Source organism: Typopeltis vanoorti, chromosome 11 (assembly GCF_054136105.1).
Source record: "Typopeltis vanoorti isolate ZY-2024b chromosome 11, IOZ_Tvanoo_1.0, whole genome shotgun sequence".
NCBI classification, from domain to species: Eukaryota; Metazoa; Arthropoda; class Arachnida; order Uropygi; family Thelyphonidae; genus Typopeltis; species Typopeltis vanoorti.
This window is the reverse complement of record NC_143559.1, coordinates 97419262-97446666: the sequence shown is the minus strand read 5'-3', so window position 1 is coordinate 97446666 and position 27405 is coordinate 97419262. Positions and strand designations below refer to the sequence as shown.

The window sequence follows — 27405 nt, the reverse complement described above, 5'->3', positions numbered from 1 at the left end:
AGTCTGAAATAGTTTGAAAAAGTTCCATGTTTTTTCTGGATTAAATAAAAATTAATTAAAAAAACACAAAAATATAAAATTAATAAAAATTGAAAACTCCCATGATATTAATGCACTATAGGTTTACAACTTTTCATGAACAAGAGTTACAATTTAATCTAATATCAATACATCCTAGTGTAATAAGTAATTATTTTATGTATGTAAAACTTCAGTAATAGAAAGTCATAATTTCTGGTGTTAATGTAGATCACACTAGCCAGAAGAGCTCGGCTACTAATAATAGTATCTAAACTTTGGTAGCCACTATTAAACTAAATAGCAAACAATCCTCATCCTGAAACTCTTCAAAGAGCAAAAGGAGCAGGGGAGAGAAAGAGATAAAGATTGAAATCATATTGATCAAAATTTATTATATTTAAATATAATAATACTAGTTAATTTATATCTTTCTTACAGTTAGCTAATTTACTCAATCAGTTCAAGCAATATGTTAAACTGTACTGCAGACATGTGTAATATAATCAAAATTTTTCTTATTACTGTAGGAAAACTGGTTATACCTACAGTTTTAGGGAATAAATCACTCTCTGTTTTCAATAATCAACAGATAAAGATATAAGTGCCCATTAATTTGTAAGAAAAGATGTGCATAAGCATAATTTGTGTAGTGAGACCTAAATAGTAACAATAATCATACAAATAGTACTAAGCTGCAATATTTTTCTTGTGCAGTGTAATTTGCAGTTAATTTTTAATTGCATTTATCAGTTAATCGATGACAGCTTATTATAACAAATAATGTACAGGAGCAAGGTCTCTCTCTCTCTCTAGAAATAAATTTATTGAATGCTTTCCCCCCCTCCCCCCCAGAATCCACAATACTAGTGGATTTTTCTAAAAATTAGCAGTCTCACTGTACAACGCAACAATTTTATATGCATACTACATTTATAAACTTTATAAAGCATTATTTACTTTATTTTATGAAAGGAGAGGCAGATGATAGTCGCAGTTTTTTACTTAAAAAAAAAAAAATAGTGTACTAATCATATACTATAATATGAACAGAACAAGAGACCAGGAGAATTGCGTTAATACACAGGGTGGACACTAAATTTGTCCCAGATAACTGACCTGGAACAGTATTTTAAAAGGGAAACAATAGTTAATTGTCATTTTATTACTCTTAAATAGACACGAATTCTCACAAGTTTGTCCTTAAATTAAGAAAAAAAAATAAAAATTGAGAACTTATTCAACCCACTGTATTCTTTATATATAGTGGGTTAAATAAGTTCTCAAGCTCACGCAATATAGCTGCATACATACTATACAATTAATAGTATTTGTCAACTACTGCAAATTGTAAAAAATAATAAACTGTGAATTTAAAATAAACTGTAAAAGATAAAAACTTCAAGTTTCTTTAATTTGTCCTTTAACTTTCACAGCAGACATCAAGTTATTTACCATTTATGTCATATCAACTTCTGAGTAATATATAATTATACAGTGCTTAGAAAAAGGCGGAGAAAGAAAAAAAAAAACAGGTTGAAAGTCATAAGACTTCCTTGTGTGTAAATTTGTCACAATTAAAGCGTCACAGTAATGCACATCTGTGACTGCATTTCTTCATAGAAATTATTAAACATAAAGAATTTCGCTAAAGGCGTTAAAGGGGAGACAAAATAATTTCGAAGTTATTAAATTGTGCGAAAATATCACTTAAGATTTCATTGTAAAAAAACAACTGCATACTTTAACATAAATTATGTGCCTTACCTTTCTGCTGGCCCGTCAACTTCAAAATCAACTATAGTATATCCTAAAATATCTTTCTCCATGTCATAGCAGCCTGTTATGTACAACCCGAGTTCTCCATGCTCATCTTTTTCCAGTTTAACCGATATAACATCATGTGCTTCTAACTGAGATGGCAATTTACATATACTATTCGCACTTGAATTATGATTTTCTGGGGTGGTGTGGGTTATGTCTGCTGAGGGAAATACATCACTAGATTCGGACGAAGTTGATAGCTGAGACTGAAGCCATTCTCTTCTCCGTACATCATTCGCAGATGAATTTCTAAATCCAGCTTTTTTTATCCTTAACTGATAATTTAAATCACCACATTGCGAAGGAATGCGATCTTCTGTAAATACTGTGTCATCTTCACTGGCAATTAATGATGACAAAGATTTGGTTTCTAACGATGGTAGTGATGGTGAATCTTCTACTGTATTTGGGAACAATGATGACTGAAAAATACTAGCTCTTTTCGATGAAACGCTGATATCCAAGTTTTCTTCCGATGATACAGACGCGGATTTCTTCCACCTACTTCTAAGTAGCTTACGATCCAAAGTCCATGCTTTAAACTGACCTAAACGAGAAGTTTTGCATTCTTTCTTTGATTCTTCTGAATTTTTAACTTCGCTGGTAGTAACACTTTGTTTTTCTGATTTCAATGAAGATGACCCGTTTTCTTTTTTGGCTACAAAGGTTGATAAAATAGCAGGAGTTTTTAGTCTAAGGCTACGTACATCATATCCTTTGCTTGGCTTTGTATCTGTAGTATCACGTGTTTTGGTACCCACGTGGGAGCCATTTTTCGTAATGGTAGACGCCGGGGAGGTATTAGACGTTAGCCTCTGAAGCAACATTGTAAACTTTTGAAAGTTTTTATCAGAAGTAGGTGCAGATGAATACACATTACGTCCTGATTTAGCATTTTCATCGAACGTTGGCATTTCCGTTTCGATTGCATTAATTATTTCGAAACTATTTTCCTGTTGGGTGAGTTTCCCTTCACTTACAGCACTATCATCATTTCCATTTTTCGTTCCATCGCTTTCGTAGCCAGATTCATCCGAACGATGTTGAATAGAACTTGCAAGACTTTCCGTATCGTCAGCCTTATTCTGACTGCTCTGTTGAGAATGCTCACTATCGCCAGAACTCTGCGACAACACTCCGAGATACACTTCCTCTTCAAACACCGTACCTAACTGAGACTTAGCTTTTGGTAAAACAAAAGTACTGCCCTCTAGCGGACTGTACTGCTCAATTAAGTCTTCGCAACTGGCGGTTCTCAGCGGCAAATATGTACCGTTCGCTGATACAGGAGGTTCGTGGTTTTCGTTTTCCATAACATTATATTCTTTTTGATCTTCTAACAAAGCTGACGTGGACACGCTGCGATACATGGAACAAATAGTAGATTTCGGAGTTGGTGCAGTGTTCGAGGGCTCATTGCATTCATATGTTAATGTGTCCTTGTCTTCTGCACAAATGAATTCAATGTCAGAATTACATGATTCTGTCCTTTTATGCCTGAAAGTTCTCAATGGTTTCGACCAAAAATCAAGGGCAATCTCTGATATTGCTGGCCTTATGGATGACATGTTGATGTTACAGATTGGAGGTCGAGCACTGGGTTCGTTTTTTTGAACTGGAGGAAAACTCGCTGGGGCTACAGCATATTTTTTAGGACCGATGTGTTTTCTACCCAGCCGTGGAAAGGAGAATCCTGTAATGATAAAATGAAAAGAGGTTAAGTGCGGATATCCTCTATAACACAAACATTTTTCGCGTGTCTTGCAATAGAAGCGCCAACTTCAAGATAACAAAAGCGTCCTGTCAGGCAGAACAAATACTAAAGGTGGGAAGCAAATGCCTGCATCCACTGAAACGCATATCCGCTTTGAACTTTACGGCACATTATAACCAGTTCACAGCACGAAAACTTTTAAAATGACAACAATCACCACAACTAAAAGTCAAATCCATTTACCTTCTTCCTGTTCGGAAAAATAAAAAAACTAAAAGATACTCTACTTTTACCATAAGTGCATTTACCCATGAGTTAACTCTTTGCACGCTGATTCATCACCTCTACCGCTTGTTACGGAACTCATCCGCCATGACTCTACTAAATGGAAGTGATTACCAAAGTGTTTTTCAAGTTAATCCAGCCACGAATGGTGTGACTTCAATACCACACCCAATACACAATAAATTACTTAAATTTACCCAATCGTAACCGGAACTGTGAAGTTTAGAAACACAACTTTGCGGAAATAACTGTATTCAGAATAAGAACATTTATTCAAACCTTTCTATTATTACTTTTTTTTTCTGAGAAAAGACTCCGCCTAGGAAGAAACATTGCATGAAAATAGCAACTCCTCTTTGCGTAACAACTGTTAAAGGGCGTGGTTAAATGTTTACAAAACTCAAGATAAAAGTGTAAACTTTTAATTTATAATAAAGCTATTACAACACATATATATATATTATAATGCCGCGAAATTTTGTTAGACCAGAACGAAAGCATTTCAGAAACTTTATTAAATGAAATGTCTGACATACACTTGTCAAAAGAAATGCGTATATACTGTATTACTTAATTTTTCACGATTTTCATCGTCGAGTGTTATCTCAACGCTTTCGACTGTCCCAAATATTTCATGACGCACTCTAGCGGTGTTGAAGTAATTAAAATATGGAAATTGCAGTACAGTATAACAAAAACAGACAAGTGGTAAAAAAAATGTAAGCGTGTAATTGACAAACGTTTGAAAGATTTTAATTTTTTTATGATGTTCGATATTTTTAATGAATTCTAATTTTATTTGAAAATAATGTAACATTGTAACGTTTTAATTCCCATGTACAGGTAACCCTCGGATGTTAGGTTCCGCAGAAATGCCGCGTTATATAAATTGCGTTATGCGAGCCTCAGATTCACATAGAAAAAGTAGGGTTATGTTCCGAAATATTTTTTTTTAATTATATAAACAACAATGACATATCCAACAAAAAAACATTTTTATTTAATTCAGGTAATTCATGTAAGTCAAGAAAACATATAAACTATGAAACAAATACATAGTATAAAAATTACAAATTATACTTAAACTTCACTGCATATAATGCATAAATGTTTTAGGCAAAATAAAATAGTGCATATGCTAATCTTTCATAGCACGAGGATTTGAGGATTGGTTAATAAACATTGGTTTTGTCATGTAATCACCTGATAAATTACAGAGTAATTCTGTCTTTGGAAACTTTGAATCCAGGAGCTGATCTTCCAATTTTCGAAATATAGGTGCGTTTTTGCATTTTTTTCCAATATAACCGGGATTCATCCTCATTGAACACCTGGTCTGCGCTATGAATGTTTATAAACTTTTAGATCTTTTTGTTTAATAAGATTTCCATCCATAGGAATTTTCTTTTGAGGTACAATATTCTATCCAAATCATTAGAGATTTCTCAATTTTTCAATTAGAATATCGCGTACACGAGCAACGCGCTTTGCACTTATCGTTGACCCAGCAATAAACACTTTCTCGGATTTTATGTTCATTTTGTTTGATTGTTCCAATTGTTGATTCATTTAAATTCACAGTCCCTGCAAAAACTCCTGGTTTTTCTCCATTTTTCAACCGATCCAAGATTTTGAATTTTTTTTCTTCGAGAGAAATTAATTTTGTTTTCAATGTTGGTTTTTCCCTTTCGTTGCAGTTTGTGGCCATTACTATAAAAATCATTTTTTACACAAAAAAGCAAGCATTACATATTGTATGTAACTCACAAGAAAATAAAGTGCTCAGCTTGAGATGAACACACTTATGATTTTTAATTCACTTTCCTGGCAGAAACGAGGACAATTTTCAACAATAAACATTTTATACGGTAAACAATTGAGGTATATGCGTGCTAAAGAGTATTTCCCCTAATATAAATTCGCTACTTATAATTACATGCGGGATACAGGCAGACACAAATTTAACGAAGATAAAATTTGATTTTTAAGTCGCGCGGTGAAAAACATATGAAAAGATAAAGGGTCACTACAATTTGTAGACCGTGTTTTTATCGGAACCGTGTTGTATAAGTACCGCGTTCAACAAGGGTTACCTGTATTTTGTTTTGTTAGAATTGCTCACTTGGTTTTCACACAGCCATAATTTTATTATGAAATAATGTTATTGTTATTTTACGTCAGGGGGGGGGGGGTTACTCCCATCTGGTCGATTTACTAGTTCTACCCATCCTGCAAAGTAATTTAAAAGTATGCAAAAAAAAAAAAAAAAAATACTCTTTCTAAAAGTCTAATATGTCATTCACTGCTTTGTTGTTAATTTAGCCATACTGATTGTCGCTTAGGTAAGTGGTGGATCCAGGTGAGGACACACATCTCGATAGGACAAGCGTCTATCTAAAGGAGCCGAAAATAGTATTGAACGTTTCCAGCTAAATTCTAAAAAGAAACCTATCTGGCCCTTTTGTGATGGGTTATTACTAAAAAATTTAATCGAAAATTATATTAAAAACAAATATTTAAAAAAGGAGGGGAAAAAAACTCTAATAGCTAGTTGTTACTCCCCTTAAAATAGTTAATTTGTTACTCTTCTCCTAAAAATCTTGATACGTAACTGCAATCGGGGTTACCAAAATATCCGTAAAAATAAATCTCCATGACATATTTCTCTAATTGTCGCGTGTTTTAATTATAATAAACTTCAACTGATGCTATAATGTATGACATGTATACAACTTTTGTGGGCTGGATTATACACACACACACACACACACACACACACACACACACACACACACACACACACAGGCGTGTAAATAAAAATAACTTCATTTTTGTCCTATATAACAATTTGGGTTTGAAGCAACATGTCTAATCACATAAAACTATACGTTAATACAACAATGTCTGACAACGCACATTTTATAAGCTCTATGAAATGCTGTTTATAAAAAAAAAAGTGGACTGTCTGTAATTACCGGCCTGGTTTCTTCCTGGTTGGCCGAGTGGTTAGCGTATCCGATCTTCAGCCAAAAGGCTGCGGGATCGAATCCCGCCTTGGACTCGGATATTTTTTTTTGTCCTATATAACAATTTGGGTTTGAAGCAACATGTCTAATCACATAAAACTATACGTTAATACAACAATGTCTGACAACGCACATTTTATAAGCTCTATGAAATGCTGTTTATAAAAAAAAAAGTGGACTGTCTGTAATTACCGGCCTGGTTTCTTCCTGGTTGGCCGAGTGGTTAGCGTATCCGATCTTCAGCCAAAAGGCTGCGGGATCGAATCCCGCCTTGGACTCGGATATTTGTGATTGTCTGTGAAAACACTAGTGGTTCATTGTAGATTGTGGATGGTGGAGATAGAGAGTTATAGAGTAGATGCCCTCCCTCGATGAGTATTTGGACTCCCTGGAGGTGTCAAGTAATAATAATAAACCCCCCTTTGTGGTATTATAAACATTTGTATGGTTGGTAACTCTTGCACCACTGTATTAACTGGAATAATTTCTCCAATATTCTAAACTTAGGTGCCTGTGGAGCTCTTAGGAAATGGTGTTGGTTTCTATAGTGCCTATAGAAACCAACACCAGCAGATGGTATAGTTTCTATACCATCTGCTGGTAAAAGAGACTTTTTTTTTACCAGAAAAAACGGAAATTATTTTTTCCCAGGTCTTTTTTCAGTCCATTACAGAGTTAAGCAATTTGGGATATTTCTTCCTGAAATTCGAACTGTTAACCTCACAACCTCAAGAAAATCGACTGTGGTTCACTATTTCTGACAATAATATATAGCAATGAGGGTTAGGAAACGGCAGTACCCATCTGTCATAATCTCCTCGGATTCTTATGGAATCATTCCATTGCGCTACTATCTTGTGTTCTTAACCTTGGTATTATTATCTTAAGCTGTGAGTTCGACATTCCATTTATTTGAGATGTTAAGTTAAACACCAGAATTCTTTGGAGAAAAAAAATCTTACTTTTTTGCCAAATATCGATTTACCCAGGAATCTGCTGCAAGATCAAACGGAAAAAAAAAAAAAAACTAGAATAATTCCTTTAGTCAGCAATTAGAGTTGAAATTGTGTTTTTCTTGGTCTCAAGATGGTATACACAGTATGCAGTGTATACCATCTGCTGTGCAATAACGACAGTATTACAATCTACTTGTACTAAGATAATGAAGTAAATTAGGTTGCATACCATCTGTGCTTCTCATTATAGGGTATACCCTCTGTGTTTTTTAATAAACTTTCATTCTGTGCTTCTTGAATATTCAAAGTATTCGTGAACTTTTTTTTTATAATCAGAGAACGTTCTTCTTTAACAGACTGTCGTAATATTTTTTTAAAAAAAGGTTTAATTCATTAGATTAAAAAATCATTAGATTTTTTTTTTTTATCTATACACAGGTATATATTAGTGGCTTAAGCAGAGAAAGGTCCATTGCAGTTCTGGACCTCTCTTTAAGAACAGTACTCTATAGTGTAATATAAATAGTAGTTTAACCCCGATTTTTCTGAAGACCTATAATATATATTCACGCTGTTCAGATGAGTAAACTGACTATTGGTTGTTAGATCAAATGGTTTATCGACTTTCCATAAAGGTAGGAAGCTGCGTTTTCCAATGTCTTACGGTGTTCAGTTCAACATACAGAGTAAAACAAATAAATAAAATAATAATATTTCTTTGAAAGCACGAAGCTTGTTTAAATTTCTTAAAAATATTTGATACATTGAACATAATCCAAGATAACTTTTGCCATTGTGTAGGCAATTCTAACAAATGAACATCAGTCCATTCTCCTGGCTTTTGTAGTCTTCGAAAAATTTAGTTCGAAACCGGGGAGGGGCATCCGTTTTAGGAGTATGTGCATAAAAATACATCTGTAGAGTCCGCGTTCCTTGTGGAAAAGAAATAACAAGATATTTATATTGGCTAAACCAAACTGAAGAGATTCGAGTTTAAAAACATTGCACTGATTAATCTGACTCTCACTATTCCTAGTTATGAACATCCTATTTGCCAGATAATACTAACCTTAGTCCCACGTCAAATTTCAAGCTTCAGAGTGTCGTCATAGTATAATGCATTCACTTACAATGAACCTCAGTTATACCGTATCGCCTGAGGGTATTCCCGTTACAAGCGGTCCTTTATGTTCGAGGGAGGATGAAATTACATTTTAAAATCAGATAAAAAAGTTCAGTTTTATTAAATATGATATAAATAGCATACAAAACAGAAACAGAGAGTAACAGAATGAGCAAAAAGTAACCCAGAAGAAAAAGAAAAAAAAATCGGTTGTGTGCTTTTTTGCCACTGAACTCAAGCACATTCAGTAGAATACGAATCGGTGAAAGTTTGATACCATTTCTTCTCCCCCCCTTTTCCCCCACACATATCACAGAACATACAATAATCATTATCAGAACTAAAACCCAGTAAAATGAGAGTGATAAAGGCACGCTTGGGTCATTTTACTGTTCTAATATTTTTGCACAGAGATATATTGATACAATACATCCTTCTTAAGAGAAGGAAGAGTATAATTCCTTCGTATACCCTATGTGTATCACTAATATAAAACGTATGCATAGGATGAAAATGAGTGCGTATTTTAAGTACAGAAATTCTTATTTGTTTCATTCTGATTTCAAGATTTGCATCGATATATCATTGTCTGGTTCTTTCATTCTTCCACCGTCTAAATATCTGTATTTTCGATATTATTTCTGGAAAATTTTCCATGTTCTCTTCTAAATTAATATTAATTTTTATGGATATTTTGCCTATTTTGTCTATTTTTCGGAGCTCGTAGGAAAAAGTTACTTTTATCTTTCACCTTCTTCCTAAAGAATTCACAGTCCACCCTTGAAACCCGGATTTTAAATGAACAAACCTTTGTCTTATCCGCAATTCTCCCACATCTTTCTATCTCCACATTTCCAACCACCCTCCTTCCTTTCAGTCATGCTTCAGCAGTAATATAAATGTGTATCGCCATATGCCGGATGCTGCTCAAAAAGAAGACAACCAGGAATATCCTACAAAGGTATGTCCAAAATTATTCCATCCTTATATTCTTCATGTATCTATATCTCTAAAACATCAATAATGTTCTAAAAATTGAGTAAAAAGCCAATGACATCATAAAAGGGGTACTCCTAAACAAAAATAGGCAAAATAGCAATAAAAATTAATAACAATCAGTATTTTCGTTCCAGTTCCGGATTATAATCTATTTAAAGTGAATTAGGTTTGAGTTTGTTTTTCTCATGACTTACCGTTGTTACTGTTATACTTTTTATTTTTAAATTATCCATGTTCTGAACTTGGGACATCGCGCCATGCTATTGTCTGTCCAATGCAACAGGCTAAGGAAAATGGAGATCTAGATTCTATTTGTACGTTATATTGCAAAGGCTAGACACATGTGGGAAATTATTTTTGATACCGAAAAGCAGTTTGGTATCTTGCATCTGGTAGTATTCGTTAGATCAATTTGCAATATTCAGATTGCGAAGAAATATAACAATGCCTACATTTAGTTTAGGATCAGCTTATAGGATGGACCTTCACTTAAATTTAAATAGTCTAGAATTTTCCAGTGAAACACCGAGTGAAGTATTTACAATGTATATTATTAAGTGATCACAGTATCCGTTTTATTATTATAAATTAAACAAAGCTTTGTTCCAAGGAGACATTAATCAAAAAGTTCGGTTAATTAATCATATAAGTGATATACTGGCTTCATGTTCTTAATAGATTCGTCCGAAAGTGAGCATTCCCTAATCATGTTGGAATGAGTACAAAATAGGAAATATTCATAAAAAGACCTCCCTCAGCGTGGCACTTGGAAAACCTCTCCCTCCCCACTAGTTATTTGCTGCGTCACTTTATAACTGTCATTCCATTAAAAGGGTACATGAATAAACAACAAACTCATACATAACATAATACTATAAACCATACGCATTTTTGAAAATATTTTTTCATTCTGAAATCTTTTCCCACTAAGCTTTAAATGTCGGTTGTTCTTTAAACCAGATTTTAAAAGTAATCCATGAATTTATAAACGTAAATTGAAATAAATAAATATATATATATATATATATATTTTTTTTTAATTTTTTTTTTCAAAAAATCCCCATATTTCCTACCAAGCAAAAACAGACAAAGGTTTATACTAAGAAAGCCTTGTTTATATAGTGTAGTTTCTTACATACATTCTAATACATAGTTACTTCTCTGTTTATGCAAGGAATTGACTTGGTTTATTTACTACCACTTGGCGGGCTGGTTGGTCACTATGCCATAGTGAATAATGTCTGAGTTCTCAGATCCCCTAAGTTGTCTTTAAGCCTTTAGGTAGTAGATTATATTCTTCACACAGTTTAACACCATTATCGTGCTTATTTAAGAGATATGAATATGACTTGGAAGTTTTCCAAACATTTTTGGAAAACTTCCAAAAATGTTTGGATTTTGTAGTGTGTTTATATTTTCTTTGATATAAATAATAAAAAATAATTCCAAACATGATTCTATATTCGGACATAAAAAAATCGTAATATCAGTAAGTACAGCAATTATTGTATTATTAAAAAAATGATAAATTATATTTTCTCGATTCCCAATATTTTCTATTAAGTCTCAATATTGGATCTTTGTATTACCATCAGCGCCTACTACTCTTTCCGTGTTTTGTTTACACACATACTGCGCAAGCGCCAGCCACTGGTATATCACTAAACTAAAGAATGAATGACAACAAACTTAGAACTTCGTCATGCTTCGAGAACTGTAAATAAATCTGCAGACCTTGAAAATATGATAAGTTACTTTTGCATCATGCTGTCAATAAGGAAAAGGGAAGTCTGTTTGAAATTCAGCTGCATTGTCTTAAATTAATGGTTACAAATGAATAAACGTCATAGACATTAAAGAAAGATAAGCCTACTTTATAAAAACTTATTCATTTATTTCGAAAGAGATATTCAAATTTTGTAGGTTAAGTTATCTATAGATATTTTAAGGACATTTTTTTTCAGTGTACAATAAAATATAGTAATGCGTTTTGAAATATATTATTTAAAATATCAAGATAAAAGTGAATATGCAAAAAAAAAAAAAAAAAAAAATAATAATAATATGAGAAAGAAGGGAGAAAAAATCACGCATGCGCCGATCTCAACTACAAAGAATTAGCAGCTGCAGGAAATACAGTTTGGTAACTATCGCTATAGACCAATCGCTTGGACGGCCTCATTTTCGTAAAATAATAATTGCCCACCTAAGGAGGGAAAAATACTGCCTTTTATTTCCTGTCCTATTTTTGGACAGGTATAAAATTAGATTTCGTAAAACAAAACCTATTTACGTAATATAATATTGATAGCTTATGTATAATTGAAAATTATAGAACCTTTTAATAAAAATTTCTTCCAAACATATAATTAACATTATGTTCTCGTTAATGCTTATAAATCAGAACAGGCTCCTTTTATTCAGTTATGCATTGAAGCACGAGCAAAATTAATCAAGTAGATAAGTTCATTGTGAAGTCTCTCTTGTATAGAAGAGGGCCCCATATTAGCCCTAAGGGGAATTCCCCCCCCCCCCTTTCTTTCCTTTTATGTCCAGCTTTGGAATTTGGCGACAAGATCTCATTCCTCATCAAAACATAAACATAAATTAACCTAGATTTATGTGAGAAATGGGACGGTTGATCAAATTATTAAGTGCAATGCATAACACTACATCGTGATGGGATTAATAGCCTTTACGGTGGTTTTTTATATTAATTTTTAAAGAATTGGTGCATTGTTTTGAATGCGGATGCAAAAAAAAAAAAATAATAATATATATATATATATATATATTTTTTTTTTTTTTTTTTTGCCCGTCGTTGATACTATAGAATATTAGGGCTATGGTAGCTTATTCGGGACGTAATTACCTTATGTATATATATTCTCAATGCCAGCCAACACCTATCAAAATACAAATCCTACCGCATGAGAGACGGCCATGTTTTCCTTGAGCTATTCATAAGGATTCGCATTGTGCAGGAAAAATTGATCGAGTCTCTCTCTCTGTCTCTCTCTCTCTCTCAAGGTCTTCGGACTGTGAAATCTAGTGGCATCACCAGGTTTTTTGCGGAGTTTCGACACGGCATTTGCCGTCGAGGCTCTGCTGTGAAATAAGAAAATAATAATAATTTTAAATGTAGACTACATACGTTTAAAAAAAAAAAAAAAAAAAAAAAACTCGAAGCTCAAAACTCTCAGAAACTTTTACAGAATATATAATTAATGGGCTGGTAGCGGCAACTGAAAAAACCAGGAGAAAGTGCATATATTTACAATTACTGTATTTTGTTTACTGGATGTCATTAAAATGAGCTATTTTAGTCATACTAGTGTATGGGACTTTTTCCAGCTGTTAATACTGAAGAATGCGTCATTCACTAATTTATTCTGATTATTTATCTGACAGCATGATTACAATTAATCTTCAATCCTCACAAAGTAATGTGTTTGCAGAACAACTTGCCATTTACAGTAAATAAAACGTTTGTCATTATGAGACTTTTATAGTATTTTTAAAACCTTATTTAAATATAGCGTTTCTCAATCCTGTATGTTTTAAACTTCTTTTTTTCACCTTTGACTTCCGCAGACACCGTATGGTCACTGCCGTACCTCACATGGTTTGGCAATGATATCTTCTGCTAGAATAAGTGGTAGGGTCGCAGATTCCCTTTCCACACAAAGTTTGTAGGACAATCACAAACATCCATGCCTATGTGGGGGGGGGGATTCGAACCAAGGTCTCTTGGCTGGAGAGCGGACACGTTAACCACTAGGCCAACCAGACCGGCTGTATGTTTTATTGCTTTCTTAAATTTGGGAGGAAGAGGGAAAATGGAATTACCGCTCCCAAATCTGCGGATACCTCGCATACATATTTGCAGAATACATGCATAGTTCGATACTCGTGGTGTCACCTAGCGGGAAAAAAATTAATTAACATGAATAAAACATTTCATTTTTTTTTTATTGTTATTATTGTTGTTTGTTTTTGGCACAGGCAAGTAGGAATGAGTGTGTGTGTGTGTGTGTGTGTGTGTGTGTGTGTGTGTGTGTGTGTGTGTGTGTGTGTGTGTGTGTGTGTGTGTGTGTGTGAAAAGTTTTTTACCTTGGGGATAATATATATTAAGGATACCAAGTAATTTTATAAACTTGGTTTTTTTACTCCTTCTCCCAAGTAAGCAAAACAGTTAAGTTTGCGTCTGAACGTAGTCCAAGTCTAAAGGTAGCGCAACATCAGGGCAACTCGTTGTAAAGGTGGGTAAAGCTCTGATCACTATTTATTCACTTAGTATTCACTCTGATTAACTCTCATCACTTAGTATTTCCCATAATGTAAAATACATCTCACTGAAAACCATGGTATTTCAGGGTCTAGCTACTCACTAAGGAGACCTCAAAAAAGGTTGAAACAGGTCTGGGTAGTAACCCCCCCCACCCATAATGTATAACAGTATGGGAAATACTAAGAATAGTGATCAGAGCTTTACCCACCTTTACAACGAGTTGCCCTGGTGATGCACTACCTTTAGACTTGAACTACGTTCAGGCGCAAACTTAACTTAACTTAACGAGGAGGAGTAAAAAAACCAAGTTTATAAAATTACTTGGTATCCTTAATATATATATAACTCCCGCTTTTCACTTTTCAAGAGAAGAAAAACGATCGGAGATGCACAATTTCAGAAATAATACATCTGGAGTTGCCTGTGGTATTCTCCTCCTCGATTGCTTAGAAATTACTGAGAATCTTAGGCCAGTTATCTGTGATAGCTAAGGAATACAAGATTGATTGCTATCAGTCTTCAAAAAAAACATAAGCTAAACGGCCTCGTCACTTCTTTTGTGAAATAAAAGGAATTAGCGGATATATTCTTATAAACATTTCGATAATGTTTATATCACATTAGCCTGAATACTGGTTGAATGGCAGGATAAATAAAAATTAAAGAAAGGTTTGTAGTGCATTTAAAAAAAAATCTTTATTTTAAATGCACTACAAATGTGTTTTAATTGAGATGAAAACATTTTTTATTAATAAACATTCCTTTGCATTGATTAATAAACATTTAGTGTAAACATTTAAAAAAATTAATTTTTTTAATGTTTATTAAATAATATGTTATTTAATGTTAACTAATGTTATTCCAGCACTGCGCTGTATAGCTATCCATGATTATACATGATTATGCACCGTTTAAACGGTGTATAATCATGTATAATCTTGATTAAACGTCTTTCCTTATGAATGATTCATTGTGATGACCGCTGATTGCTAAAATAATAATAATAATTCCCATTCATGTGTCGTCTCCTATCTAGGAGGTTGATTACCGTGATGTGACTCATGGTTAACTACGAGCATAATGACATGTGGTGAGGACCTTATCTCTTCCACATATTATCGTACCTATTCATGACTGTAATCCGTGTGTGTGTGTATGTGTGTGTTCACGGGCTGATTTGCCTGTTCTGAGGGACGAAAAACCTGAGTTTTCGGGTGAAAAGCCCTCCATCTCCGTACGAGACCGGCTAACTCACCTTTAGTCGAAAGAGACCAGATAAAGGTTCCTCACGTCACTGACGGGAATCGAACCCGGGTCTTTCCGACCAAAGGCTTCGTCTATACCGAATGAGCTACGGAGGCTCAATAATAATTTTTTTTTCATTTCATAATTCCATTTATTCGTTTAAAATAAAGGCTCTAATAATAATAATAAAATGAATAAAAATATAAATAAAATAAAAAACAAAGGCTATAATAATAATAATAAATAATAATAATAACAGTAAGCCTGGTGGCTGTGCGCTTTGCAACCATATGCCTGGGGAAGGAGTGTCCTAGGTTCGATTCCCGTCGGTGATGTGAGGAGCTTAAGGATCTTCCTCAGCCATAGCCAAGTTAGCCGGTCTTGGGCGTGGATAGCAGGTTTTTTTTTACCCAGTTTATCCTGGGGTTTTTCATCCTACAAAGCAGGCAAACCGGCCTTGAGAACTCAACACTACAGGACACAGATTACGAAACATGCAGTTATGCAATACAGTATGTAGTTCTGTGATAAAATGGGTTCCTATAATAATTACCGAATACAAAATCCATCAGAAATATTTGGATGGCAATCAGGAAATATTTGATAAGTGTTTCTGGAGCCTCCTTTTTTTTTTTTTCCAACTTCCAGAATGCGTCGTTTCAATCAGTTTGACGTGAAACTTCATTTATGGCAGGAAGTCGCGCTAGAAAAGTCTGAGTGCGGAGGAGGAAGATTGCAAACGTGTAACACCTTGGTTCATCTGGAATGTAATAAAAATGCGCAGGAATAGCATTGTCTTGTGACAACAGCCAATCGACTGGCGTTTGTAGTTCTCGAATCGCGAGTAAACCAACCATTTTGGCGCACTACCAAGAAGAGTTTTATTATTCTGTCGTTTTTGCCGCCGCTAACTTTCCAAGAAAGGCTGAAAGGAAACTTTTCCTTTCAGACCTCCTTAATATTCTTAAATCACTTAAAACCAGTTTGCACATGGAGATCTCTCTCTCTCTCTCTCTCTCTCTCTCTCTCTCTCTCTCTCTCTCTCTCACACACACACACACACAGTTGTGTTCTAGGTTTTTTGACCATACCATATCATAATGATACTTGATACCATACTGCTAGAGTTCACTCTAGTTAACAATACGAGTGGATAACTGGAGGAGTCCGTGGTTTTTTTCCCTGAGTGGGAACGAAACCCGATACAATTCCTTCTGTAATACAGAAAGAATTGTATTGGGCCTTTTCACGAAGGATTAAACCGGTTTTAGCGGAGATGACAGGTTTTTTGTTTTTTTTTTCCCCTCAACTCAAGTGTTTTTGTTCTTGAACGCATTCGAATCGACAAACCGAAAAATTTATTTGGTTATTTAATAAGGTTTTCAGCCTACATAGTTCTGTTGGTTTCGACAGAGTCGTTTAATTAGAAATATCTGGGTTCGAATCCCGTTTTATGATGCGAATAACTTTTATCGAGGCTTTTTCAATTAAAAGTGAGTCAGCCGGTATCATACGAGGAGTTGGGCAAACTGGTTATATTAGTTGCCTAAAAAATTCTAATTAGAAAAATCAATCCGTTTCTGATGGACGAGAATCGGATGGAATAAGGTTTTATTTGCGCAAAAGAGAACTGACGGCATTCTATGTGATGACTGAGGTTGGAGAAGAATACGAAGTCAGCACCAACATGGAAACCATGTTGGTTCTGACTTCGTATTCTTGCTCTCGATTTTTTTTTTTTTTTTAACTTGTTTTCGAGTTAGTCTCGAAAACAAGATTTGTCTGCCACCCTCTTTGAGTGTGGCAGACAAATGCTACCTTGAATAGAATGGGTATACTGGCTGTCTATCGATTTCAAAAAGTAAGTCTAAATGATGACCGCCTTACACTCAGATATAAAATATATTGCATTATTGACGAAAAAACATGGAAAGATTATATCACATCCTTTATCCTTATAAGGATTGGCTTAAAGGGGCGAAGCAAGAATGCTTTTTATCTTCCCCCGTTACCTGTAGAGGACAGTGTAGGGATAAGGTGTTATTGAGCTATTAATTAAAGCTCTGATCATGGCAGGAGGGTAACAGCAATAGCCGAGCCTCAGTTAGAGCTTCATTGGCTACAGCATTGGCATCCATTACCCTCTGATGGACCAGATTATATCACATGCATGTTACACTAACAAATTTATTTAAAGTTTTATTTGGTGTATTAACGCAACTGTCATTTTTGATGGAAGTAACATTTATTATTACTACTATTAATCACGTGCGAAACATTGTACAATCCATTACTACGTATGTGGTAGAGGTTTATGACAGAGTTCAGTTGAGTTGATCGAAATCCGAAGCAACTAAAGCTTATGGGACCAATGCATTATGTCTGTTAATTGTGGGTGTTCTCAGACAAGTTTGCATTTTTTACGAGAGGAAAAAAAAAAAGTTTTAGGAAAGAAAACAGGCCGAATAGCACACCTTGAACTCAAAAGCCGTTGCAAAATTTCCTCACGTCCTGGTGGGATTCGAATCCTAGTCTTTTCATTCGAAGAGAAAATATCATGCCATTCTGAAGACTAGAGCCTCCATAACTTAGCTGGCATCAAATATGCCTTTTGGTTGGGAAGATGTAGGTTCGAATCCAGTCTAGGACAGGAAGAATTGTCATCAGGACTTTCAACTGAAGATGAGTTAACCGGTCTCGTGCGGGGTGGGGAGGGTAAAAGAGTTTGTTTCTCTTGGAAAGAAACAGAGGGCTTCTTCTTCTTTCTTTCATCCAGCAAAATGGGTAAACCAGCCAAGCGAATGCAGGCAATTTACATAGTGTACTGACCACTAATTCGTTCCTACCGAACTGCAAACAACAGCAGCCTCTGACGTATGGTACCGTACCGAGATGCAATTGATAACAGAGACGGAACGTATGGATATGTGTTGAGGTTGGTGCAATGTTTTTGTTGTTTGGTAAACCTCTATTCATGAACTTAAAAAAAAAAATACGAGTATACATGCATTAATTCATTACAAATTGCAATGCAATAGATTTTTCACTTCAAAATGCTTTATTCAGATGTTTTCAATATATTTTCGTGTATTTTAACAGAAAGATCATGACGATAAGATTAGATTAAGACCGTATCTCGAATACGTCATCAAAAATTGATTTGGATCGCGATATATTCGCAAACAGATATTAAAACCCAACCAGCAGAGAGTGAAACTTGTCTTTTATCTCCACACTAAAAAAAACAAGTCGACCCGTGACGAGCATTCTTACGTTCATTAAAAGCCCCATGTCCTTCTTAATGGGAACATTTAATATAACATGAGCGGTTCATTAGGAGAGAAAGAGAGGACTTCCTGTCATCATCATAATCCTTAGGAGAATTGTCACAAACGTTTGACCCTCGGACATTCGTAAGGCTATTAGCAATTGCCAGAATCAACGCTCTCCGACTGGCCCATTAAGAAAAAGAAAAAAAAGCAGGACCAGATCTAGAGGAACGACCGCTTTGAGATAGCAAGAAAGACTCACAAAGAAGAAGTGGGAAAACACGAATAGAATAATAATAATAATGATAATAATAAGAGAAGTCGAATTCAAAGAACAGTTTAATGCTAGTGTGCAAGTATCAGCTGTTTGCCTTGAGGGCTGTTAATAATTTTGTTAATACTCAGCTGTGCATATGAGAATGTCAATCTATTTCAATTTAAAGAGCAATCAATTCGAGGTTCTTGCACGGAAAAACCATCAATAAGAGTTCATGAGATTGAGCAAAAATTGTTGAAATAAATACCATTTTTCCAAAATGAAATAGTATCCAATTAAAACAGCGACAGTCAACGCACAACCCACCAATCTGGTCCTCAAGAATAATATATAAAGATTTTTTTTTTATTTGTTTAAAGCATCTGTATTAATATTAAAGCATGAACTAAATACACATTAGCGTTTCATTACGTATTAGCTAGACTGACCTGTTTGTTTCTTTTATAGTTATACATCGCTGGTTGTGAGATTAGCCATGACAATGAACCTCTGAAGTTCAATTTCATGGCCAGCCGATAATCATGTTTATTAAGAACTGGTTATCATCTTTGTTATTCCAGTTTTTTTTTTTTTTTTTTAATTATTGCTATTCCAAATATCCCATTGATATGCTTGGTTTTTGTAACCATAGAAGTAATTAAGAGTTAAAATTTGGTATTTTTTAAGCAAAATTTTAAGGAATAGAAGAATATGTTGTTGTTTTTCCCTACGTGTGTGTGTGTGTGTGTGCGCGTGCGCGCGCGCGCATTTTATTGACAGTTTTCTTATGAATGACACAACTCTTGAAACGATTGAGCAGTGCCCATTTGGTTCGGCCCAAGTGCCTGAATCTTAGTCTTTTTTTTTTTTTTTTTTTTTTTTTAATTCAGCACCTTTGCTGGACTCATTACTTAAATAGCCACAATGGGCAAAACATCGATCCGATAAAAAAAAAAAAATAAATAAAATAAAATAAAATAAAATAAAATAAAATAAATGCCTCGAACTTACTTTAAGTTTGATAACTATCCTATAATAGTCAGAAATAAATTAGAAATAGTTAGTGCACTCGAATAAAAATGTATTAAACGTAATAATCAAGAGAAAAATGCTGCAAATGCCAGACTTCACTCGCTTCTGACTTCTAAGCTTAATTGTAGTTACCATTATCAACTGTTCCGCAGAAAAGCTGTGGTTGGTCTCATGCTTGATATGATTTCTTCTTTCCCTGCTGTGCTTTGGAGGGGGTATGATGTGATTTCCGCTAGTTAACGTGAAGGAAATTTTTGAGGAGAACTTTTTTTACACAGTTCTCAATTAACTGGTTTCGGGCCGTGGTAAGGAGGTCTTCCTCCGTAAATGTTCCAATTTATCCTTTCACAAACGGGGAAAAAAAAATTATACGCAAACTTTACAAGCAACTGCACTTATAAGCATCGATCAGGGTTATTTTTCTATAGTAAATAGGATTATTTTATCTATAGTAAATCTCAAGCGAGACGGAAAGACAGCTATGGAAATATGTGAATACAATGTTCAACTTTCAGATGAGTCAGAGGCAACACAGTACCGCGAACCCCTACAATGGGGATAGAGAGCAGATAGTCCTAAAGAAAACTCAATAAAAATTCCCAATGTACTACTGACGGTACCATGGAAAATTTATTGAGTGGTTAGGTACTCGTAATTACGCCAATGATGGTGGTTATTTTTCTAATTTCTACTTTGAAGTGACTTAGTGTTTGTATCATATTACCAAGAAATCAAGAAAGATTAGCAGTTAATAGCTTTCATTGGAGTGTACTTATCTTGTATGTGCTTTTCCTCGAGTCGATTCCCGGTTCTGGATTTGCTTCCCAAGTAAAATCAACTTTCCGAAATTTTATCCACTAAATCCAGATTCTATCTTTTAAATAATCCCATAGATCGAAGTCCCTAATCATTCCGACGTATTACTTTCACTGCACATTGTGGATATTACTGACTGCCTTTAAAGTACATTTGCAGGAAATGTAATGCCGATTTTCAATGTATTAAACCCGAATTTCCATGAAAGAAATTGCTCTACGAAGGGTTTTTTTTTTTTTTTTTTCATAATAAAAACTTTGGTATAGCAGACTGTTCCACACAATCAACTCTGATATTAAGTCGTATTTTGAAATCGCCGTTATTTTGACTCTTTATTGAGGTAAACCATATTACGATACAATTTTAATGACACTTAATACTACTTCGAATACTGCGGCAATAGCTTGAAAGTTGGGTTCTTCCCGCAAAACGGACAAATCGGCCATGACCTCATGGCCTAACTTGCTTCTGCCATGAATCGAAAAGAATAACTGCGGTAATATCGAACAGAACTGGAATGAAGTGGAGAGTTTGCAGATGGGGGAAAAAAAAATAATCCTATAAATAGGAAGATGATATATTTTAGAAATATTACAGTATTATAAAAATTTAAACGTCATTACACAAAATAATATTCTCATTCCCCTCAATCTCTTAATCTAGTTATATAAAATCATTACTTCCAAAACTTCAGGATTTTTTTTTTTTTTTTTGGAAATTCTTACTGTCCTCTGGAGTTTATTATAACAATTTTAATTGTTTTTAACTTTGTGTTTTACGAATTCAAATTTTAAAACACATAAGGACAGAGATTTCTCAGATTTGAAAACAGTAATTCACTTTCGTGTACTTGAAACTATATATATTTTTTTTATTATTATTTAAATTCCAACTAACAAGCTCTCCAACATATGTCTAATCAATCAGTGTGTGAATGTCAGCGTATATATCAGACTCCAATTATCTCGCTTTTTTTTTCTTGTCAGAAGCGCTGACACATGTAGCGATAGTGCTTATCATGATTTACATTTAACTTGATTTACTTTTTGTAAACATTTCGTTCTGGAAACAGCTTGTTAAGATACTTGCAAAATTATATTGTCTATAAAATATCCAAGTCGCCTTAATTGCTATGGTAACCAATAAATGCAAAGAAGAAAATGTAGCACATGAAGATTTTTAAAAATGTACACAATAATGCATTTTTTCCCATTGTCTTTAAAAGAAAACGATGATAGGCTACCTACATACGATTCAACAAGTACGAAGAGGAAGCACTAGATTACTAAACAAAATATATAACAGCAAAAAAAAAAAAAAGAAAAAAAAAGGGCTAAAAATTGAAGAAGAAGAACCAAAGAAAAAATCTTCAGCATTTAACAAAAGATTTATAATATAATATACAATAACAGATGACAAAAAAGTGCGCAATACAAATATACTGCTCAAAACAATTAGGGGATATTTTGGTTTTCTAGTAAATTATAAAGTTATAAAAATAATTTACAAATATACATATTTATTTTAAAATATTCTTAATATACAACAGTGTAGAACAAGCAACTGCGTACAAAATCATGTTAAGACTTGTCGAAACGTGTCTTAGCCGTATTAGCATCTGGAGGATACAAAAGCGTGATTTGTTGTGCTCACTTCCACAGTGTATAATTGTCACTTCAATGGTAAATGGCAGAGCAACATGATATCCCGGAATTCATGGTTTGGAGAGCCATTGGTCGATTAGAAGCTGTCGCTCAAGCGTGTCGCGTATCTCAAAGCGTAATTTCGCGACTTGGGAATCGCTTTCTGGAGACGGGGAAATGTTCGAAATCGTCTTCATGCCATCAGTGGTTCTTAACCGGTGTTCCCCGGAACACTTGTGTTCCGCGAACTGGTTACAAGTGTTCCGCCGGTAAAAGATGTCACGTGACACAGTTCTGAGTGTAATTGGCTACTCTGAATAAAAATGTAGAGGGAATTATTTCCGTTATAGCAGAACAATTAACAATATTGGAAGAAAAGAATTCAAGTTACTTTTTTCATTAAATACACACAATTATGACTGGATACGAAATCCATTTGGCAGAGTTAATACATCGAGGTGTGAATTTTCGTTACAAGAAAAAGAACAATTAGTTACCTTGTCAACGGATCGTACTCTAAAAATGAAAATTCTTTGGAATAACTCCTGAGGAATTTTGGATTTTTGTCCAAGCCGAATACTCAGCGCTCTCCACAACAGCAGTGAAACTTTTGTTAGAGTTTCCAACATCATACTTGTGTGAGCTCGGTTTCTCAATATTAATAAATATAAAAACTAAAAAGCGTGAAAGACTTGCTAATATAGACAAAGAGATGAGGATAGCTATATCACATATTAGACCTGCTATTGCTGAAATCTGCAAAAAAGCCGACAAGCCCAAGAACCGCATTAAAATAAGTTCCATTTTTATAAAAGGCAACTCCATGCATATGCTGATTGTTAGTTTTATGACAGTAATGCTTTTGGTGCTCCCCAAATTTTTATTATAATCAAAAGTGTTCCGTGACTTTGAAAAGGTTAAGAACCACTGGTTTATATGCTAGAAGACCGATGGTTTGCATTCCACTTATTGCAAATCACAAAATAGCCCGAAGAATTTGGGCACAGGAACACCGCAATTAGACAAATGAGGATTGGGTTCGTGCACTTTTTAGTGACCAGTCCAGGTTCAGTCTGCAACCATATAATCGACGTATCTTGATATGGCGTGCAAGTGGAACAAGAAATAATCCACAGTTTGTTCGTGAAAGACCACAACATCAAGGTGGGAGTTTGATGGTACGGGCTGGAATAAGTATAGGTGGCCATACTGATTTCTATTTTATCAGAAACGGTTCCTTAACAGCCCAAAAGGTATCGCGATGACATTTTGGAACCTATAGTTCATTCATATGCTGCTGCAATTGGCCAAGAATTCATTTTTATGGATGACAATGCTCGTCCACACCGTGCAAATTTCGTACAAGAGTGGTTTCAGGAAGAAGGTATTGAACGAATGGACTGGCCTGTCTGTTCACCGGATTGGAATCCAATCGAACATGCCTGGGATGCTTTAGGTAGGCGCGTTTCTGCTCGACTGGTGCCACCACGATCGCTTCAAGAGCTCGAAATTGATCTCACAGAAGAGTGGGGAAATATCCCACCAGAACTGTTTGATCATCTTATCCGGTCCATGCAATCAAGATGTACCGCTGTTTTGGCTGTTAGACCATACGCCCTAATAAAAATTCACAAAAGCGTTTCTGGCTATTCTTGTTAAAATTATTTCACGCTCAAATGTATAATTTGTTAAATTTGTAATAAATACCGATTATTTAAACAATATATCATCAATTACACTGTATTCATAAGTAAGAAATATTTATTCATGTATAAAGTACTCAATAGTTATAATTATTTGCAGAAATTTATAATTATCCGACAGAAACTAAAATATCCCATAACTATTTGGAGCATTGTATGATTGATATACAAAAGGTACATACAAGGTTTCTATTAAAAATTCCGTTATGTTAAACGCAAATAGTTTCCCTTTCCCCCATTCTGTGACCAAACACTAACCAGTGCCAGTGCATTAAATGACATTTGACACGCTATTTCAATTCAAAAGATTGTAATTCTCAGCATTCGCTATGTCACTCTGAAGCTCAAAATAGCATCCATTCAAAGTTACTGGCGTTGACTTGAGATTTGATCGTTTCATTCATGGTCAGCTTTATGACTACATTTTATAAATAACCAGGAACGGAAAAGAAATTAGTATCTTGGAAAACGTCAAGAAAAAAACAAAAATTCTAAAATCAAACACTTTAGAATTCAAAATTACTTATTTTAATACGTATTGTTAAAAATTAAAATACTTTTTAATTTTTAGTTTATAAATTTATTTATTTAGCTTATAAAATTAATTTACAATTTGGTAGAATTTAAAAAAAAAATTTCTTTTAATTCTACAAATTATTAACGGTTCTGAAATAAATAAAAACCGTTGGTCTTGGTTACCTCGACATCTAGCAGTTACGTCCAACGGTCTTTGTAAATGCCCGTATCCGTAATTCAAGTGAAATCGTATCAAACAATAAACCTCAATCGAACGTGATGACGTCATAGACATAACGTATCTAATAACAGGCTTTAGATGTCTTCAATCGAGTAGTTACGAAGTAAACACTTCATAGTATAAATCACATCAAGTTTTATTTAATAATGACGTTTCTTTAGTTCTATGCGTAGCTGTTTCATTTCAGATAACTGATAAAGGAACTAAACTCTACTAACCATTACAGTCCGTTTGTGTGTGTGTGTGTGTGAGAGAGAGAGAGAGAGAGAGAGAGAGAGAAATAAAGGCTTTAATCTTCTTCAACCTATCTTTCCTTAGGACGGGTAAATCCCCTAATTAAGGGTCAAGCCGAATTAATGGGACCGGCACGCCATACCTCATCGACTTCCCAATAGGGAAAGTATTTATACCTTAAATCTGTGTGTTCACGGGCTGGTTTGCCTCTTTTGAGAGACGCAAAAACCTAATTTCCCGGAGAAAACACTCTCCATCGGCCTGGCTAACTCACCATTTGATTGAAAAGACCTGATAAAGGTTTTCCTCAAAGCATAGAAGCGACCCAGATCGAACCCAATAAATCATGTTATGTTGTATATCCACTAGTAATCGCTAATTTTAGAACCTCCCCTCCACTTCCCAAACTATTTCAAAATAGCTCAAGAACATATTGGCGAACTTTCAGGGGATGGTGTAATAACTATTCAATCATTACAGCAGATGTTTCTGGCATACATGTCAAATACAAACAGTACGATGCCCTGAGGCAATTTCCTGTTTGACTCATCTATGACGTTCTGATTAAGAATCCAGATTAGTTTTTTCTCTGTATACAAGTTGCGTTTATCTTATTTTTTTACACTAAGACGCGATGTGACGTCATGTTTCCATGGCAACATAGGCTGTACTTTTACAGAATAATCAGAATAATACTGGAAGTTTGCTAATTAAGCAAGTTAATTAATATATTACGTTATTTGTGTGATATGATTAGCAAATGTCAGTGTTTAAGGCTGTACCCTTTCAAAACGTGAGGATCGTCACGTTTATTTAGCACGTTGTTCTGTTAAAATAAATACCGGGCTTAAATAGGATTTTGTGCTAGCATAGTATACATAAAAGGGAAAAAAAAGTCCTCTAAAAATCAACTGCGAAATACCATGCTGTATTGTTCTACTTATACTGTATATTGAAAACAGTAGATTTTTCGAATTACCAAACTCTTTATACATAAACCTTTATTTACATAAAAAAAGGAAAGTAAAAAATACATGGAATGACTGAAGCTAACCATCGTTAGTGACAGAACAACGCCACCTACTTATATTTAATCCAAATTTGGATTAAAACAATAATACAATTTCAATATAATATACTTTATAACCAGCAGTAAAATTTTCTAAAATTATCTTCTTGGCTGTCAAAAAAAAAAAGGCCGCAATTACTGTCCGATCACAGGTGCGAGACCCTCGGTTGGCAATGTGCCAAGAAGAGTCAATTCATGTTGAAGGGGAGAAAGGAATAAGGTGATGTACGAATTCGTTACCAACACGCGAAACCACGTGTTTCATACGTAAATTTTCCAATTGTTGTACAAGCAATTTACCACTTTAAAAACTAGATTTTTCATAAAAGAAAAACTAATTTTCCGATGTATAATAATAAACACTCATCCCACGAAACGTACTGATTACCCTATTATCGGAATGGATTCGCCTTCTTCTGCCATGCGCAGAAAGTGTCGAGGAGTCTCGTATCTGTGGTCGCAAAGTACATGCAATTCCCTTGAAAATGGAAAATCACCAAAACAGAATCGTTTCTCTTTAGATTTCGCTTTCCCATACTATGTGTTGTAGAAATTGCTTGACTTCACGGTTAGTTTGTGTGCCTTTATAAAGATAAACCACCGAAGAGAAATTTAATGGCTTAGAAGATCGAGCTGTAGTCCCCTGCCACAAAAGAGACGAGCTAGGCGATGTTTCTACTACAATCCAATCTTTCCTAGGCATCTTCCTCTAGATTGAATACGTCCACATCTTTCATACCAAAGCCAACTTAAGCAAGCATTGTTGGATAGATAACTATGTGCACTTGTATTTTGTGTCTGTTTATGCGTGAGAAAATATATAAATATTCAAACGTTTCCAGCATGTGTGTATGTGTGTGTGTGTGTGTGTGTGTGTAGAAAGGATACTCAAATTTTACCGAAGATATTTAGATGCAGATTACCATTACTGCTTTCAAACGTTATTAAGAACAACATTTATTGATTTGAACAACACATTTCCGGAACCTTTCTGCAGATTGTAGCTAGAACACTGAAAAGAAATGACGGAAGACAACACAATGGGAAGAAGGTCAAAGTTCTTAGTCGGTAAGGAGGTTGGAAACTTTACATATATGCTTTTATGATTAACAAAGTGCTTTATATTAAGGAAGTAGACTAGTTAA

The 27405-nt window shown here is 34.5% G+C and overlaps 1 protein-coding gene across 1 annotated transcript in view; it reads right to left on the bottom strand.

Annotated features, from left to right (window-relative positions):
• Window positions 1-27405, bottom strand: part of a (arc) — a 123690-nt gene that overhangs the window by 83080 nt on the left and 13205 nt on the right. The window contains exon 2 of the mRNA XM_090400530.1: window positions 1786-3535. Coding sequence (XP_090256656.1) covers window positions 1786-3535 — 1750 coding nt within the window. The remainder of the gene's footprint in view (window positions 1-1785; window positions 3536-27405) is intronic.